This window comes from Dromaius novaehollandiae, chromosome 1 (assembly GCF_036370855.1).
Source record: "Dromaius novaehollandiae isolate bDroNov1 chromosome 1, bDroNov1.hap1, whole genome shotgun sequence".
Lineage (NCBI taxonomy): Eukaryota > Metazoa > Chordata > Aves > Casuariiformes > Dromaiidae > Dromaius > Dromaius novaehollandiae.
In genome coordinates this window covers 21,575,444-21,594,743 of record NC_088098.1, presented here as the reverse complement: position 1 = coordinate 21,594,743, position 19,300 = coordinate 21,575,444, and the positions used below count along the sequence as shown (strand labels likewise).

The following is a 19,300-nucleotide window of genomic DNA, read 5'->3' as shown; positions in this document are numbered from 1 at the left end:
TATTAGATGTGGATGTTCAAATAATCCTTTAACAGACTTCTCTTGTGAGTCCGGCAAGAAGTATGAAAAGATATTTCACATACACAGTGATGTCCAGTGGGTCCACTCCACGTGTAGACACCCTTTCAATATAACCATCTACATAAAACAAAGAGATCTCATTCATATACATCTTATCAGGCTATAAAGATGACATGACAATGAAAACACAGGTCTTTGGATTTATTTTGCAATCAATCTTATGTATAAGATTCAATTATCTTTCCAATAATATGCAAAGAGCACTGAGAATGCTAATTTTCATACAAAAGCTGAGCAATAAATTTATTTAAGTCTAAACCTAGAAAACCAAAAGCAGCATTGCACTGAGAAACAGAAATACATTCTGATACAAAATTTTTCAAAATTTGCAGCAGTGTTTCTTGAATAAAACACACTGCAGTGCTCATTCCTTTTATGCTCTAGTATCATTAGAGACTTAAAAAAAAAATAAAAGCCAATATTGTTTGCACACTGTTTTTCCTGGGCAGAGAAGCAGGCAAGGTGCACACGCACAGACACAGAATGCCACAGCTGTGTATTTATGGAGTATAAGATGGAACAGAGCATTCTTGAGCGAAATCCTGGTCTCACTAACCCTTGGACTGGATGGGACTAGTAGATCCAAGTCTAGTTTTAACCCTTAGCTGCAGGCCTTTAATCTAGTGGTGGGAAGGAGGAGGCAGCAGGGAGTGGAACATCCTTCTATAAATATGCCCACAAACCAACAACAGATCAACAGCCTGTAGCCTCAGTGGGAAGCAGAACAACTTAGTGGAGCCAGGATTTCATCCCATTCTCAGAACAGGCATGGCGCTGTAACAGAATCAAGATTTGACAGCACAAAAACATTCAGTTCTTCAGTGCAAAAAGCCCTCCTCTTTGACAATATACTCTGCCTTTGAGTCTTTTCCTTTCACTCCCTCTTCTTCCACCCTCTTTGTTGCAGCTGCTATTTCATTACACAGTACTGCACAAAGAAAACTCAAATCCTGAGTAAGGAGACTGGAGATCAAAACTTCAGCTATTGTTACGGCTGCTTTTCCTACCCGGCAGAGGAATACCAGGAATTCCAGTCCCTCACGACTGTGGTCATGGTAGTGTGCTTTCCAGAAGGTAAAAGTCCGTGCGCTTATCAGCAAAGCACGTTTGTGAGCAAAGTCGAAAGCAGCTTCCAGAATCAGTGACCAGCTTTAGAGAAGGGGAGCTCCAGTTTGCACAGGTCAGATGCTAGAGCAACTGGAATCTGAACAGAGCACCGTGCCTTGCAGACCTACCTGGTGGAAGCCTAGGTCATGCTTGCACTGCAAAGTAGGGTAGAAATCCTCGAGGTAAAGCCAGAGAAGCCGTACTAAACTGCAAGGAAGCAACCACTGTTTTGTCGGAGAGGTGCAGCACTCGGGCTAATCAGCCCTGCCAAGTTTAACACCGGCCTGCTACAGCAAAACTGCTGCTAGATGCGGGCTGGTGCAGCTGTGCAGCACAGCACTTTGCAGTGTCCCAGCTCATTTGATGCTAACTCCCATCAGTCTAGAGTGGTATTGAGTAGGATATATAGACTCCCAAATCAACAATTCAAAAGCATGAAAGAAGAAGGACAGAAGCTAACGCAAAAAGCAATGATTTAAGCCCCTCGGCCTATGGCATTTGAAAGCTCTTTATACTACACAGTCTATTCCCTTTGTACCAGTACTTGACCTGGACTAGGCAAACAGTGTAAGTTGAAAGAGTAAACATGTTATCTGGAGGGGCTTCTAAGCACATTAACTATGTTGTATTCAAGAATGCCCTTCCTAGCTGCAGAGTAAAATGCTAATGTGCTCTCTAACAACAAAAAAGCAACATGTCACAGTAGTTATTTCAACATACTGCAACCAGCATCCGCTCTGTAATGGCAACAGTATTTATGTTTTTTGTTGTGGTTTTAAACTTCTTCCCTCTTCCAATTAATTTTAAGTTTACATTCATAAGAGATGTAATCCACAAATATGAAGATCTAGGTTTCAAACATTAACAACTGAACATTTTAAAGATTTAACGGGATCTTATTTGCTAGTTGTGCAGAATTTCTAAATTATTTCTTGGATATTGGGAAGATGTTCACAAATATTGTTAAAGTGAATGGGACAACAAGATTTAAATAAAGTATCTCTTTTGTCTCTATTATTTTAACAAATTATGTATGCCACAAGATCAAACTTAGTCAATTAGATTCATTAACCAGGCTTTTCCTTCACAGAAGAATTCACTGTTTTTCCCTTTCAGCTGAATTTTGTCTTGACAATAACCCTACATGCTTAGAGGATAAGCTCTATCAATTAAGAAAATCCTCCCAAGATGTTTTCTTATCAGGGAAGATCAGATTGATATTAAAACATATACATAACATTATGACAGTCAAAGGCTTTAAGGACAGCAAAAGTCTTTGGCCACTGTCTGACAGGTCCTCTTTAAAATCAGCAGTGCCAGTCAGTTGAACTAAACGAAGCCCCAGTTTTGAAGGGAAAATACCACCATTTATGTGTCATTTATTAGTATATACAGTTCCTGCATTAAAGTCAGGCAATTGGTTTTATAGAAGGCATCATTTGTGTCTGAAAGAGCAGATGCTGTCTTTAACTGTTCAAACTGAGATTCTTGAAAGGGGGCAAAAAAAAACCCAAAACCAACACCAGATTCAATCCACTGCTTCCAGTTATTGCTTGATAACACTGTGAGTACTATATACGATGCCTTCTGCCCTAACACGTTCAAGTATTGGTCCATAAATATTCTTTGTCAAAGGTATAACCATGCCTTTGGCATTTATTTCACCTGAAATAAAGATAGAAAAAAATTAGTATTAAGTGCAAATACCAATTTGCAGTTATAGTGTAATATGCAGTTTCAGTGACTCAGGTTTTATGTTTGCTTTCACATAGCATCAGTACTGTATCACAAATATAAGGAAAAAAGTTTGACATATATAATATCGTATACAGTTTGAATTTGATTCACAGAGCTGTGAAATTCCATGGTTTGATGAAGAGCATGAAAACTTAAAAAGTTATTTTTTAAACAAAATAACAAGAACGGAAAAATCAAAATACAGTTTTTGTTCATTTCAGTTAGCTAGAAGAGGAATGAAGATTCAAAGGTTAAGACCAAGAGAGGGGAAATCACACTATTTTCCTTAAACTTGATGATGACCAGGCAGAGTGTGCTTGTTTACACATACACAACATGATCAGGTAATATGCCCCAAGCATAATCAATCTGGCGAGTAGCAGTGGAAACTGCTAGCTTATTCAACACTAGCATATTTTAGCTTGCTTCACTGTGGGCTTGACCTCCTGAGAGAAAGAGAAGTATGACTTACCATGCCAAAGGTCCTCTCTATGCCACTGAAACACTTAAGTCTAACTGAATAGAAATATCTATAGATTAAGAAGTAAATTAAGAACAGTGACTGAAATATTCATGCTCTTGCATGGGTGCTGCTGCAATATTCACCCAAACATGGAGAATAAACGCTCCTGTAAAGGAGACAAAAAAAGTTTGATAAATTTGAAAAAAAAATCCACACACTTTAGGAACACTAGACATCCACTTTCTCACTTTCTACAGGCAGGTAGATTCAGAAGAGATTAAATACTATTACTGAGGTAAAGATAGAACTATATTAACTGAACGCTGTCACTTACCATCTAGAACCATCTTAGCAGCAATAGCAGTGGGGTATCCTACTGTTTTAGCCATCGCAGAGTATCCGTTGTTGTCCCCATAGACCACCAGACTGATGGATTTGTCTTCCAAATGACCAGAAGGATGCCGGAGACCTATTTCATTTCTCATAATAATCATATCTCTCTCTCCAGTGCCTAAAAGAAAAGGACATATTCATTACTTGTATTCTAATCATACCAAGAAGAGGTTCCTGATGAGCAAGGCACTATGGATACACATCGCATACATCAGTGACTTACAGTGGAGATAGGGGCTATAAAGATGGATAAAACATGAAGGTGAAACAAAAACCATAAAAGGGAAATGAAAGGATAAATAAGGGGAATATAAGCATAAGACTTTAAGAAACATAATGTGCACACACTAACAAAATTAAGGTTGGTAGGATATACTGGTTTGTTCCAGTCAAAATCATGAAACAGAGCGGAATTTGTCACATACCAAAAGGCAGCTTCATCTCCATGTGCTTTGCAAGTGCCCCCACAATGGAATCTGCTACTGGAACTGGCTCATCTCCCAGTAATCCTAACCTGGAAGAAGAAATGAGACAGACTGATACCACTGCATATCAACAGGTTAGTCTTCAGCTCTGTAATTTCCCCAGGTTGCTCAGTTTTAACATGGACTAAACTGAGTAAGATTGCAAACTTTCTTTTTTACTTTAAAAATCACTGACACAGCATACCATTCCACTGCCTCCAGCTGACTTTCGTCCTTTCCCAGTTTGCTAAATACTGCTTCTTTAAGAGCACTGTACTCAGCAGAAAGCTTGATTCCAACCTGTTTGCACATGAGCTCCTTCTGTATTAAAAGAAAAAAAAAAGTTCAAAGAGCTAGTTATAGCTGAAGGCCTGACAGCTCTTCCCACTCCTTTTCAGTCAAGGTTTCCAGAACTACAGCTCCACTAAGCTCAGTTAATTTCCAGGATTTCTGAGAAGACGGCCTATATTTATGGGGAAAGTGAGCTAGATTGGGGTATTTAATCACAGCAAAGGAGAATGGGGGTCATCTTTTCCTGAAACACTTTGTTCCCACCCCTCAGCTGCTTCCTCCTACTTTTTAGTTGTATTTCTTTTTCTCTCAGGGAAAAAGGGACACATAAATCTGCATAAGCAGGAACACTGGGAAGAAGTCAGGGTGAAAGGGAAGCCACCTGGAGACAGCCAATAAGTCAAGAACCTAAGACTATCTATCAGCTGGTCTAGAAATGGAAGAAGCCAATTTCAAAAGGAAGGAAACAGACTAATGAGATGAACAAGGCTGTGGCAATCCTGAGAGTATTACCAGAAGACTTTCTGAAGATTTTTGTGCATATCTGAAGGGCATTTTGTGCTAGGAAAATGCTAATTATTGCTCGCTGCATTCACATCAACACAGATAATAAAAGGAGTTATTAACAAGAAATGAAGCAAACGAACTGCAGAGTTGGTTCAGAAGCTCAGGTTCTTAGGCTAGGTAACTTACAGGAAAACTAAAAATAAAAGGCAAAGGAGATAAAAGTAAAGTACCAAGATGTAACAACATTGCTGAAACAAGCTTTTCAGTGAAACTAATGAGTTCAGAGTTATTTCCACAGACTATGTGACACTATATCCTTGTTTAGTGTGGCTAGAATGACAGGAAATTCTAATCATCTTTGCAAAGAAAACTTGAAGAAATCAAACCTAAAATTGAAAGTGGACAAAAACATTAAAAAAAAAAAGAGCTGTCATTCCTAACCTATTTTATGATGGGGGGGGGGGGGGGGGCATGTTTTACAATTACTGAAACAGACACGTTGCTGAAATGTTAACCCAAACATCAACCCAAAAGCTCCCTGGAGTTTGGGAATATAAACAGCCCTATCAGTTACTCAGAGACAAGCAAGACTAGGCCTCTTCGCCTTGCCTAGTCTCTGGTTTTGAGAATACTCAACATGTTCTTTACTTGAAATAATGACATCATCAGAAAAAAACTATGTTCCCCTCAGACCATCACACAGCATAAACCTGGTATCTTTTTCCAGATAAATGCTGGTAAAGGCACAAGGAAGGAAACAGAAGACAGATTTCAATTTTGTGCATTTGTCTGAGTAGTAAACAAAGTCGATCTCTCAATGGTTTGCAAAATGCAAGAAGAATTTCTCACAAAAAGAGGAAAACAGAGACCTGACAAGTAATAAGCTCTTTGTAAATGCAACTCTCTACCTCATACTGTAAAACAAAGTTCCCTGCTCTGCCTGTAGAGACAATAGAGATGTTGATTGTCAAATGCTGCAGCAGCACATTATAGGAGTAATAGCTTGGCTGCCTCAGGTTATCGCTCTTTTCTGATAACTATGCTCTCTGGTGAAATTAAATTATTTTTGAAGCCCGCACATATCATAAACAAAGCTCTAGGGGTATTTAGCTTTCACAAAACAAAGACAAACCAAATCCAAAACTAAAATTTTTCATGGAGAGCATGAGCTTCCCCCCCAACAATGGAAAGTGATTAACACCACTATTTATTCCTTCTAAATGTCTTTTGAAAGAAGAAGAAAAGAAAGTGACTAATGTCAGGACTGTGAAAGAGTTAAAGTCAGTTTTATCCTCTAACTGCACTAAGATCACTGTGACTGTCTTCATCATTCTTTCACAAAGCATCACTCACAGGTAAACCAAAACATAAGGGAAGAACACACTTTGGACTAGTTCCCAAGCTGGCTGGCACATCTGACATTTCATAAAAATGACACAATTCACCTGAACCTGTAAGTGTGCCCAGGTGAATGCTTGCAAAGTCAGTGGAAAACATCTCTGAGAAAGCAACCTAACAAACAAAGATTATGCAGAACAAATGGGATTAAGGTGAAGTGAGGCATCTGTAAACAAGACAGCAGAGCAGGATAACTGAAGACAAGAAAATGCTTGCTAACAGTTTTAATAGAAAAAAAGATTTTCATGCACTCGCTGAGGCATGATTTCTTACTTCTTGATGCTCAAACAAATACTTTTACAGTGAAGCTCATGGGCTAATACCAATACGGATGCTGCAAACTCACAGCATCGAGGGCTAGATTCTGACTAGCAGAAAATTTAAGACAATTCATAAAAATGTTGGATGGGACCTCTGGAGTTCATCTAGCCCCATGCCCTGCTTGAAGCAAGACCATTGTCAGCACTCAGACAAGACAGCCAATAGCTTCATCTAGCTGAGTCCTGAAAGCCTCCACTGATTCCACAGTCTCTCTGAGTAAGCTGTTTCTGACTTCACTACCTCCCTAGCAAAGAAGTTTTTCCTAATGTCCAATTCAGCTTCTTTGAAAAAAAAAAAAGGCAGAGAAGCCCAGGATGCAATACAGTCCCATCGCTAAGCACACCCAAGCCTAACAGTATGAAAAAATATTATTAAAATAGAGAAAAGCAGATGATCAGAGTAAATCTTATACTCACCCAGGTTAGAGGTGGTGTGGTTGAGCTTAACAAAGGATAAGGATCTGGGTTAATTAATCCTAGTTTTACAAAGCCTCCCATAGTTTTAGAATATCCCTGAAATAAAAGCATAACATGGTTAAAAATCATAGTTACTTGAAACTGAGGTAGATATTCCTCCTTGGTTTGAGTATGGTGGTGGACACAACCATGGTAGTGCTAACCGTTATTTTCATGGGAAGACGGCCACAATAACATGATGCCAACAGAGTTATTGCCTCAGACTGGTACCTTCTCCAGCCCCTCCATCACCCCACACGCTTTTTCCAATACCATGTTTAATGATTTATTAGTATTCTTCAGTCAATATTTCCACCGCAAGCAGCAGTGGTTGATGAGGTCAAAGCACCAAGCTAATCGGCGCTAGTCCAGGCTAAAGCACGTCATTACAGACAGGGTTGCATCAGACAGCTGGCCCATAAACAAACTACTGAAGCCTGAGGGCCCAAGTCTGGACTCAGCTCACCCCAGTTTTACATCAGTCTAACTGTATTGGCATCAGATAAACTAATCGCAAGATCCGAACTCCTAGAATCACATGTGTTGGTATCTTTTTCTTCAGGAATACCAGAGAGACAACCGAGATAGAAGTGAAACGGTATTTAAGAAAAATTGCCAGGGACAATAGGCTGCACGATAAAAGAAATCTCAACTGGTTTCTGTTCAGTTTTGCTTGTTTCTCCTTAGCAGCAACACGGGCACTCCCAACAAGGCTGCTGTATACCTGAAAACACCTACATGCAAGTGACTAGAAACACAGTAAAGAATAGGATGGTGGAAATAAAGGACACCCGGAGAGGGCTAATTATACTTAGGAACCACCTCCAACAGCACTGGGTTATTAGCTCAGATGGCTATGAAGTCACATCCTTCTGTGACACCTCTTTTTAAATTGACTCAATTAGCTATATGAACTCAGTCTATAAAAGGCACTTGGGAGAGATGTGAGCACCCACACTCAACGGACCGCTCTGCTCAGTGACAGAGCCATGTGCGCAGAGGGTTGACGCTGACTTTTGCCCTGCTCGGCACCACGTTCGGCCTGCACATACCACACAGGCGGCGACGTGGCAAGCTCTTCCGCACGACCCTGCCGACATCATCCCAACCCCAAGTGGTGGACCTGCTTTTTGGGTTAAGAAAACAGCAGTATCCACAGAAACATCTCTCTTGCAGCACAGCTGGTAACACCTTTTCATGCCACTCTGCCATTTTTTTTTCCTTCTGCTAACACTTACAAAAGAAGAAAATTTTACCAGGCACCAAATGGAAGAGTAGATACTGTCATATTAAGACTTCATGACAAGATAGATGCCTTCCACGTATTTTTAGAGCTTCTGAATAAGAGATCGTATCTAGACTGACAAAAAGAGAGCTATTGCAATTTGTAACCCTTATTCCCCCATGTCTGCCTTCCATCTTCTTTTGGTAAGCAAGCCTCCCTTCCTCCCCCCCCCAAAAAAGGGAAAATCCTGTGGTATTGCAACAGAGCAATTAAGGGGAAAAACACAAATACATCTTTCCTCATGCCATGTACAAAACAACAGTAACTTAAACCTTAACATACACCTTAATTTAACAGACATCAAGACATACATAAAAGCTGTTTCAAGTCTTCAATGTATTTTTAGAAGACTTATTCCCTCTTAGTGTATACTGACCAGCAAAACAGTAATAAAAAGAAAACCAAAAGGGAAAACACAAGCAAAAATACAATTTTGATTTTGTTTTATGCAGCTAACAAATGGAAGGCAAAAAACCTATCCGCTATAAGGAAAACACATTCATCTCTTAACAATTTTTTTAATAAAAAGCTCTTTCAGTTTCATGGAAAAACACAATTTTCTGTTAGATTTTTACATTATGTTTTCTATAACAACATAAGTAATGAATTATAAATTCAATCCTGTATCAGCTTTAAGCGACTGCATCAATTCTTAAAAATACATACTATCAACACTCATTGCCTCACACAAACCTGTCAAATTTTTCTGTCTTCTATTGATCTGTTACCAAACACAGAGCTAGAGGGGAAAAACCCACAGGTACAGACTATGCAAGCTAACTGACCAGCCTACCTAAACTGCCAAAATTATTCTTTCTGCTTTGCAATAACAAATAGCTGTTAAATACACAAAGTAAAGTTACCTCACAATTCTCTCTCAACTGAGACAGTGGCGAGAGCTCCTAAACAGCAAATACAAAGCCATAAAAGGCTGAATTTTAAATGCACATTTTTAGAGCAATGACAATATTCATTTCTTGAGGAAAATAAAAATAAACTTACTTTGTATCTTAAGGTGCCTCTTAACAAAGTGTGAGCTGTCTGAATACCATATGGCTCGGCATATTTTGTACTGTCTCTGTTAGGAAAACCTTCCAGGTTTAATCCTGGGAAAAAATCCATCGAAGTAACAGAATCAAGTAACGCTCCTCCAGCTGGAATATTGACAATCTGAATTTTGTGAAAGAACAGAAATATTGTTTCAATGTGCTGTAATTTAATTTACTTCTACAGTAGCAAATACAAAGTGTGCTTCTGGGGCAAGCAAAGGACTAACCTAAATAAAGCAGTTCTACAAGCATTTAAGCATATCCAATGATGAAGGAGCATGCACCAGGTCAACTATTTACCAACTAAAGGGCTAAAACAAACCATTTCCTTCTCATACGCCATATTAATTCCTGCTGCACTTATATGAAAGTTGCAAGCTCCCATTTCACTTACATTCATGTAATTTTGGAGTGATTGCTCAAACTACACTGGTTTGAAGGGATATTCCGCCCAGAGGCTCCCTGCTTTTATGAACATTTTTTTCCTTCTTTTTTGGAGGAGAAGACAAATGTAAAGAGAAGTTTTCCCTTTTTGTAAGATTAAAACAAATCAATTGATATCACACCAGTACAAAATAGCTGCCCATCTACATCTATACTTGCAATTACAAAGCATGGAAAGAATGTACTATTGATGCGAAACAAAAATAAGGCTGACTAATTCTATTATCACTACCGACTAAAGCCTTGAACCCTGCTTCCTTCAAGCAGCTGATGCACAGATCTACAATGCAGCATCAATACAAACTCATTTTGTGGCTTTTGAGCAAAGGGACAAGGTTTCCTTCTAGTAGGCAGACTAAAGCAACCATGTGTGCAGCAATGCTGTAAGATCTTATTGTGTTTGTCAGGCAAGACGCAAGTGTGGAAGAATCCTGCACAACAATCAAAGACAAGTAAGTATTTAGGGGCAGGGAGGAAAAGCTGCACCATTTATTGACAAGCTCACATAGCATTCTCATAATAAATCATTCACATGTATGATCTAATTCTCCCTAGCAATGGGTGATCCAGGTCAGAACTAAATAAGAAACATTCCCACATTCTCCTAAGAGACCCTTCATCTGAAACTTACAGCAATGTGGGTTTTTTTAAATAAAGATCTAATTCACAATCCCTGAACCTCTCCTCCTTTCTCACTGAAGCAAGAACACTAGGGCACCAGAATGTCATGATAAAGCATCTCTCAAAAGATTTCTCAGTTTTGCAAATCAAAAGGTTTAGATAATCAGCCAAACTTTATGGTGGTTAAACAAGTCAGTCTCCTTGACATTTGAAAAGCCCCTCCTCAGTAACTACTCTGAGCAAGTGGGAGTGATCAAACAGATAAGACTGGAAAGCAGAAATTGGATAATGGCTTGCAATAGCTTTGCACAAATCACAGTTTAAATCTTTCCATAAAATGGATGTAATGACATTTGCTGGGTTAAAACTATTCTAATGACTCCTGCAAGAACAGCAAAACAGAGCTTATATAAACCACCTTTCAAAGCCCACTTAGTGTCGTCTATTAACTTATTATTGGTGTTAGAGATTGTACCAAAGGAAAAGGAAATCAGGAATTGTGCTAAAAACTGCAAGTACAGAATGAAGCAATTTGGTTTACAAGTCTGACTAGACAGAAAAGCAAGTAGAAGGATGCACTCTCACCTTTGTTTACCTGAGACAAAGACAGAGTGATTAAGTGGCAAAAGCAATATATGACAGGAATGGGAACCCAACCCAGAACACTAATCTCAGTCCAGTGCCTTAGTCTTTTGGTACATGCTCCCTACTCGATAGTGCATTCCATATAGGCAGAATTAACCCAGCAGCAGTCAGGCACCATAACACTCCAAACATGGGAACAAGTGAGGTATGCAGCTCACTTAGGCAATTGATTGTCACTGGCTTAAAAGTAAACACATCACCTTACACCTCATTAGCCCAGCACCACCCTCTTTGCCTGTCTTCAAATAGAAATATAAGGAGTACTTCACCTCTCCATTTTTTAAATATGTGGCAGACTGGACTGTATTCAGTAGAACTCCTTGTGGGCTCCAGCTGAACTTGTATCTCAGAGGATTGTCAGAGTGCTCCGGAGCTGGCAGGCCACCACAGAAAGAAGTGTAGGATACAATCTGCAAGTGTTCAACAGCCAAGTCAGATTTGTCCACAGAAAAGAAACAAGGAACAGAAGGCAGCCACAAGATGGAAGCTGTATAGAGCTACCCTGCAGGATTCCCCTTACTTTTTAATTTTTTTGTTGATATTATTCCCCTAAGGGCCAAATCAGACAGAAGATCTGCAGGTGGACAGGGGAACCCAAAAGAACTTCATTGAGCAATGGTGTCAATCTGACAGACTGCAGGGACGGTACATAAAGGAGAAGAAACCAAAACTTACAATGGGGCAAAGTCATCTTAGTTGATGGGCTCTCACCAACTGGATTAGTTGGCACCAATTCCAAATATCAGAAAACATAAGGTGTCCAGAATCCAAAACACCTCTCTGACATGTCCATGAACTGGCTGCTGTTAAAGGAAAAACTTTACTATGAAAATCTTGGCAGAACTATTTACCAGCTGTCGGCCTTACCATAGCACCAACTTCTTTTGCCTTGTCAATACATTCCATCGCCAACATATGGTCAAGACCAGGATCCAAACCCATTTCACTGATAACTGTAATACCAGCATCTTCTACGCTAAAAATAACAAAAATGTGGAATTGTCAGAATACTCAGTATTACAGGTCTTTTGCTCATGAAATCTGTCCAGCAAAGACCCATTGAATCTTCCTCACCAGGGAAAATCTTGGGCTCCGTCTGCAGCTTATGGAAAAAAGAAGCAGATGTTGAAATCTGAGCAGTTCCAATTCTCCTAAGAGTCAATGTAGCTTTGGTTTCTCCCAGTTTGCTGTAACATCTAGGGGCTGATGGAGAAGATCTGCCAGTTACTCTGTATCCCAGATTCCCCTGGATGGTATCATAACGCATGAAGGTAGTTATACAGAGGACAGAACAGGGCTAGTCATAAATAGCCCCTGGGGAGGGAGAGACAGATTGAAAGGACTTCCTTCCCAAATGGCAAGCATCTGGGTTTTTTCTTTCTAATAGTTCCCTACATTTCCAAAGTGGATCGCTTATCATTACAAAATGAGGTGATTTATTTTAAAAATCACTTTGTAATTTTATAAATGAATATTGTCATGTTTTTCTAGGAAACCCCTTGGCATCACAGCAAAAAGGGGAGGAGATGCCCCTGAACCTCCCTCATTGTCTGCATTATTGGGTGTCCATCTGTCTAACTTTCTTTGTTTTACTGTTTGCAGACACACAATTTATAAGATTCCCATCTCTATCACTCAAAGTAATTCCAAAGATTTCAGTACTGTGACTCAGAGGAATGTGGATGACATTTCAGACAGATTTCCTCTTGTATTATCAAAACACATTACCATTAAACATTAATACAGCCATGGGAGAAGGATAAGCCACTTCCAAGCACGCACAATAAGCAGGACAACAGAAATATTATTAGTTAGAATTGTCATCAATTGAGATTATTTGGTAGCCCTGTCCAAAAGAAGGTGGTATGAGGGAGGATGTCATTGTGGATACAATAAGCCAAGAATGAGTTTTCATGAAGGGAATATGAAGGAAGACAGACAAACTTGCTGTCATTGGTACAACAGATCAGCCCAGCTGCTCCTCCAAATAGCAGAACAGCATTGGGGGAAGAGGGAAAGGCATGTCAACATGGCATAAGATGGAGAATGCAGGACAGTATGTTCCAGTGTTTAGAGCACTAGTCTGACCAGACTGGAGCATGCACTCACTTCTCTGCTTTGCCACAGTCTTCATGTGCAATTTTCCCTGAAATCGTTTAGTCTTCCTTTACAGAAAGGCAGAGAGAGTGCAGACAACAGTAATTCACGAGAGGTGTTGCAAGCACAACAGACTGCAAGATATTTAGATAATGCGCCTAAGAAGGAAGGAAAACCAGGGAGATGTTACTCTCATACCTACCTTTCCTGGAGTTCTTTCATAGCTGGTGTTAAGTAGCTGGCTGTTATCAAGTTCACTTTGTTATTAATACATTTCTTAGCAACCAGAGGATGTGCTGAATAAGGCAGCAAGCTACAAGTGAAAGAGAATTATGCAACATCAAAATCCAACTAGTTACTTATGCTTTCACTGGAAAGATACTCACAAATGGTTTTTTGTATGCCTGTAAAAGAGGTCCAGTAAACACCAGGGACTGCTATACCTGCCTTGCCCTGGGTAGTTTCACACCTACACAAGTGAAATGCTATCCTATCAGAAGAACATTGTTGTCTGCACTCAAAACAGGGTGCAAGGCAACAGGGGAGCCTTTCTTTAGATAGCATTTTTGTCACATTTCTCCTTGTAAAAAACAAAACACTGACCTCTTCTCAAGGCCACCTTCTAAACAGGCATGCTCAAGGTTTAGAAGATGCAAAATGAAAACCACCCTTGAAAAAACTTGCATTACAATGATCTTGCTGAAGCACTTTGTGAAAGCATGCTCTACTTGGAAAGGAAACAACACTCATGACATCTGTGGCAATAGGGACAAAACAGCAAGGACTGTAAAGTCATTTCCTCCCATATTTCAGTACTTGGAAGTAGATCTTTCTCAACAGGAAATTTAGGAGAAATGACCAAGTTGTCAGAATTTTGCCTCCTCTTCATACATACAAATTCAATCATGAGCATGCATATGCTGGTGAAGGCAACAGGCTCATCACACTAAGAAGGCTGTGCAAGTAACCTGTAAACACTTCTAAAGAGACACTGCAATCAAAGCCCCTTTGAAAGTCTATCCCTGATGTCCCTGTAAATGACAAGGCAGTGGCCAGTTACAACTATTACAGGAACATGGCTCCAGTTCTTGAGCATTATGGATCCGTAGATTAGGGCCACATAGACTACACCAAAATCTCTTGCAAAGTGAGGGCATTCACTTAAAGGTCTTCCTTTACACAGTTACCATGTTGATTTGTGTCAGTGAACTAGGTGAAAGCAGCAGCATGGCTCAGGGTTGAGCCCACCGTGTTTTACTCAGAATTCTGACCTGATGACAAGGTCATGTTTCTTCACCAAAGAGGACAGATTTTCCTCATGCTTAATGACATCCATATGGACTGCAGTAACATTGTTATATTTTTCGGTCAGTTGTTCAAGTTGTTCCTTCATGATAGATGCTGTTTTAAAAATAAAACACATCAATCATTACCTAAAAATGAAGTTAATGCCAAAGCACTCCCACTGATGTGTGTGAAGACAGACCTCAACTGTCCTATTTTAAAACATCGTATTACCCAACTTATCATGTAACAAACTCCATTCATCAGCACTTACATTGCATGCACTCCTCTGTAAATGGATAATTGTGCTTTACATCTACCTCCTTCTTTCCAAAGAGAAGTAGTTGCATGGACACTTTCTTTCTACTAACAGTTGGAAAGAAATCAGGCATAAAGCATTTTACTTTCTCTAATGTAGGTCAAATTTATTATCAACTACCAGTCTCAAGCCATAGAAGGTATAACTCAAGAATAAGAGTCTACAAAGAATATTTACTTTCAGAAATAAAGAATATCTCACTGCAAAACTGTATAACAAGAACAGACTCATAACCAGTTAGTAACATTGTGGATGTGCTTAAAACTAACAAAACTTTTAACTGCAACCATTAAGAAAGTTTTCCTCCTATAAGCACGCTAGGTCAACACAAATTATGCAAAAATAGAAGTCATCACCCTCCTTTTCTACTGTATGTAGAAGTAGGTCTAGGACACACGAAAAAAAGGAGAACTATCAAACCTATCTTTGTGCATTAGGACACTCCGGAACCCATTGGTTCACTTGCATCACATGCACATATCTTCTAGGCATGGTTCTCTACAGCACCACTGTCTGCATTTGCCAGGAAATCTGCAACTGAGCACCCATGTGGTGGGAGTACAGATTAGCTAAACAGAAAGAAGTATGCACTCACATGCAAGTGTTTCTATGGAAAGGGGAAAAAGTCCGTTTAATGAATATATATATCTCTTTTTCAGAAATGTGTCACAGAAGTGTCATTAACTAGTCACAAAAACCCAACTCTTACTGTAGCATAGGCAGGGCTGTGTTCTACCTATAAAGCATACTCCCAGGTCTTTAACGCTGGACCCTCATGACAACTGTAGCAAGGCAAATTCTAAATTGTAAAAACACCCATACAGGAGGTTCAGTCTTTAATATCTCAGATGAACATATGCTGCTCTTTGGTAAGTGTCTAAACACACTGAAAAAAATATTACAAAGTTTTCAAATCAAAGTGACCAAGCCACTGATGCTGAGGGAGAACCAGGTTCAATAAAGAAAGTATTTGAGGGTGAAGAATGCAAGTAACAGTCACACAAGTGGGGCAATAGGATGTGTACTACCAGGCTGAAGAAAAATCTTGGTCAAAGATCACAAGATGGTGGCAAGAGCTGTAGCAGAGACTAATACTGATATAGCAGAAGGCGGCTCATCTGGACTAAAACAATCCCCCGCTCAAGGTCTGGTAAAATTAAAATAAAGAGGACCAGCAGAAAACTGTAAGAGCAACTCTACTATTCCCAGGCCAAATGTGCCACCAGCCCATTCAGGCAGATCAGTGCTTTTGAGGGGATAGAGTGTTTGTGGAAAAACTGTTGTGGGCAGAGGGTCAAAAGGATCAGGCATAGGAAAAACTTTAAAAAGGACAGAAAGAGAACTGAAGTAGGAGTAACAAACAATCAGGAACTCTATAAAATCCCACATACTGCACTACAGCACTATGAAACCAAGGCAGAATTTTTTCTTTTTCTTGTTTATTTGGTGGAAAATCACAGGACAGACTTGATCTTCACGCTTTGATTTGGGAGGGCCATCACCCCTCGGGTCTACTGACCCTTACTTAAACGAGTCATCCAATGGTCTACTTGACAGAACAGGGATTTGCAGGATGAGGTCAACAGTGTGTAGGAGAAACTAGCTGTATTAAATTACTGTAGACATTCACGAAGTTATCAAGTTGCTGGAGAAACAGTGTACAACTATAAAGGCAAAAAAAAAAAAAAAAAAACCTCCAGAAAAAGTGTTTATGTCCTCACTTGAAACAGAACAATCAAGTAGCTTTGAAACAGGTACAGTTTTTGTTTTTGCATTGACTTTCACATAGAAATACAGAAACAGCATGCCTGGTGCTTCTCAATTTAATGAAACAGCTTGTTGCACTGACTCTCAAGGGAAGATCACAATGGAAAAATTACATGCCCAGTTTGTTTTAAAAACAAATTGGTTTGGGATTTATAATATTTTCCTGAAAAACAAGCATTTTTAGTTAGAGCAACAACTTATCTTGAGGCCTAATGTATTTCAAATCACTAAGGACTACATGTTTTCTCCTGGTTTTAAAAATGGTCATGTGGTTAACTTGGCCAAGTAACTCTGAGAAGAGCTGAAATATTCCATCAGTTTTTGACAGTAGCAGCCTTTTCCATAAATGCACAAGCTTTTTACTGAAAAGCAAGAAACACACTGGAGGTCCAGGAGGACAAAAGCCCACAGAGGAAAGCTTGTTTTTCTTTTCCAGGACATGTTAGGGTTAGGTGAGAGAGGAAAACCTTCACTAGTTCAGAAGTCTTGACCAACATGTAGCTTGAACACAGCTAACTAATAGACTTATGAAACAAACAAACAAACACACATGTGCCCAGAAAAGCTTACCCCATCCCGAAAAGCTTACCCCATCCCTCATTCCATGTAGCCAGTACATTTATAGATAAATCTAGTTAAAAAAGAAAAGTCTTTCAAAACACTGCTTCAGTACCTTTTAGCAGAATTCCTATTTCTATCTAAGAATAGCTTGACAGTTTAAATAAAAAAAAATCATGTCATCCACCATTTTTAACATAATAAAAATAAAAAAGTTAAGCTTTTGCAAGCACAATATGATTAAAAGGTCCATTTTCAATCTAACTAGCTTCCGTATATATACATGGCTTAGTCCTATCAATCCTGCATAAGCTCACATTACCACTAAAAGGGAGAAATCTAGTCCCTGCCTTCCTCCTGCCTCCACTTGCTCCTTACTGTTCTCTTGCTTGTGTTACTGTTAGCACTTACATTATGAAGAAAATGGAACTGGAAAAAGTGATCCAGGCTAAAACCAAGCAGGATTTGCTGTATCTGACTGAAAGTGAAATGGGTTCTTGTCTTGGCTCAGCACAGAGCCATACAAACACCACTGCCAGGACAAGCAATGCAATGGGAAAACAGCCAGGAGGAAGGAGTGGGCAAGGAGGGCAGCAGGTAGAGCACAGGCTTGCAGAGAAGTAAAAGCATCTGTGCCTCTAAGTTAGGGTCTTGTTTCCTTATGCCCTTTTCAAAGTCAAAGTCGAAAAAAATATTGCCAGAGGGTGATTCTCTCTACCCTACCAACCAACTTGTGCTTATGAAAAAAAGCTCAGCAAAATAGTCTACAAATTCAAAACAAAGTTGATGTTAAATGAAGGTTTCCTCATTAAAGTTTTTAGTCAAGGGTTTCAATCACTTGGATTTGAAATGATCTAGCCTAACTGCAGAGAAACAATGTGGCACTGAAAGGTGTGTTTTATGCTTTTTTCATCCACTAACCTGCTGTCAAACATTGGACAAGTAACATCATCTTTGTGCCTTTTTCCTTTCTTTTTTTTTTTTTTTTTTTTGCACTGTTGAAACTGCATGTTTTTAACTCACTCAGATAAGAGGCAGCTGCTATGTTTGCACAGTGCTTGACAAAACAAATCTTACAAGTCACCTGATTTCCCTTAGAGCTACTGTATTGCAGGGCTGGATGCAGCCACCCTGCTGCTGAGGGGATGGGCACTGCAAACTGCTGTAATTCCTCCCTGTTCATCACATCAGGCAGTGCTAGTGACAGGGGTATAGCTTCCCCAGAGTGCACCTCTACTTCCTAGGAAATCTCTTCCCAGAAGTTATCAGTACCCTGGTTAGCACCTCAAGTGGTAACAAAAGCAGCAAAGTGTGAAAGTAGCATGGAGGGGAAAAAAAAGAAACAAAACAACAAAGAAAATTCAAATCAACAGAAACACAAAGTTTCACAAGAAGCCACTTCCCAGCAAAGTATCATCCAGGCAATGCAATGCAGCCTGGTTTTTAATTCTGAAGTCACAGCACGGAGGTGAAGTCATCATCATGGGTACAGAAAAGTGTTTTGGAGATGTCCAGCATAAAATATGCTACAGATAAAATGAAAACAGAGTATAAACAGGTAGCCATGTGGGCAGACGTTCCCAAGGTCAGAGTCTGAGGAAGCTTTACTACCATAGTACTAATTTAGTCAACAGAAGAAACTCCACTCATATAGACAGCTATAAAAACAATTTCATCTTCCTGTGTGAGGCTGAAAACACAACTGAGCACCAACAAAAGAGACTGACTAGCTACAAAGAACAGTCACAGGCCCAAAGCAGGTAAGTTAGATGGAAAAATACCTCTTTCCAACTACCCTATCAGCAACACATATGAACAATAAACTTTTCATGTGGCTATGTCATTTTCAAATTGATTATATAAGTTAAAAATGTTCCGAAAAGTATGCAATCTTTTTCTGTAGTGCACAGTAACAAAGACTTTCTTTATCTGTTCTCAGAAGCAGTTCCACTTAATACTTACGAGAAAGATTCTGGCACACTAGTACAGGTTAAAATAAGCCCATTTAACACAT

The 19,300-nt window shown here is 39.5% G+C and overlaps 1 protein-coding gene across 5 annotated transcripts in view; it reads right to left on the bottom strand.

Moving 5' to 3' along the window:
• Positions 1 to 207: 207 nt before the first annotated feature.
• The window catches only part of AASS (aminoadipate-semialdehyde synthase), a 34,386-nt gene continuing 15,293 nt past the window's right edge, over positions 208 to 19,300 (bottom strand). For all 5 annotated transcript variants that reach the window (XM_064507037.1, XM_064507042.1, XM_064507015.1 and 2 more), the window contains 10 exons: positions 14,630 to 14,759; positions 13,561 to 13,671; positions 12,129 to 12,237; positions 11,531 to 11,671; positions 9,505 to 9,672; positions 7,179 to 7,274; positions 4,451 to 4,566; positions 4,207 to 4,295; positions 3,723 to 3,899; positions 208 to 2,853 (listed from right to left, as the gene is read on the bottom strand). In XM_064507037.1, coding sequence (XP_064363107.1) covers positions 2,735 to 2,853; positions 3,723 to 3,899; positions 4,207 to 4,295; positions 4,451 to 4,566; positions 7,179 to 7,274; positions 9,505 to 9,672; positions 11,531 to 11,671; positions 12,129 to 12,237; positions 13,561 to 13,671; positions 14,630 to 14,759 — 1,256 coding nt within the window. In that variant the 3' untranslated portion in view covers positions 208 to 2,734. The remainder of the gene's footprint in view (positions 2,854 to 3,722; positions 3,900 to 4,206; positions 4,296 to 4,450; positions 4,567 to 7,178; positions 7,275 to 9,504; positions 9,673 to 11,530; positions 11,672 to 12,128; positions 12,238 to 13,560; positions 13,672 to 14,629; positions 14,760 to 19,300) is intronic.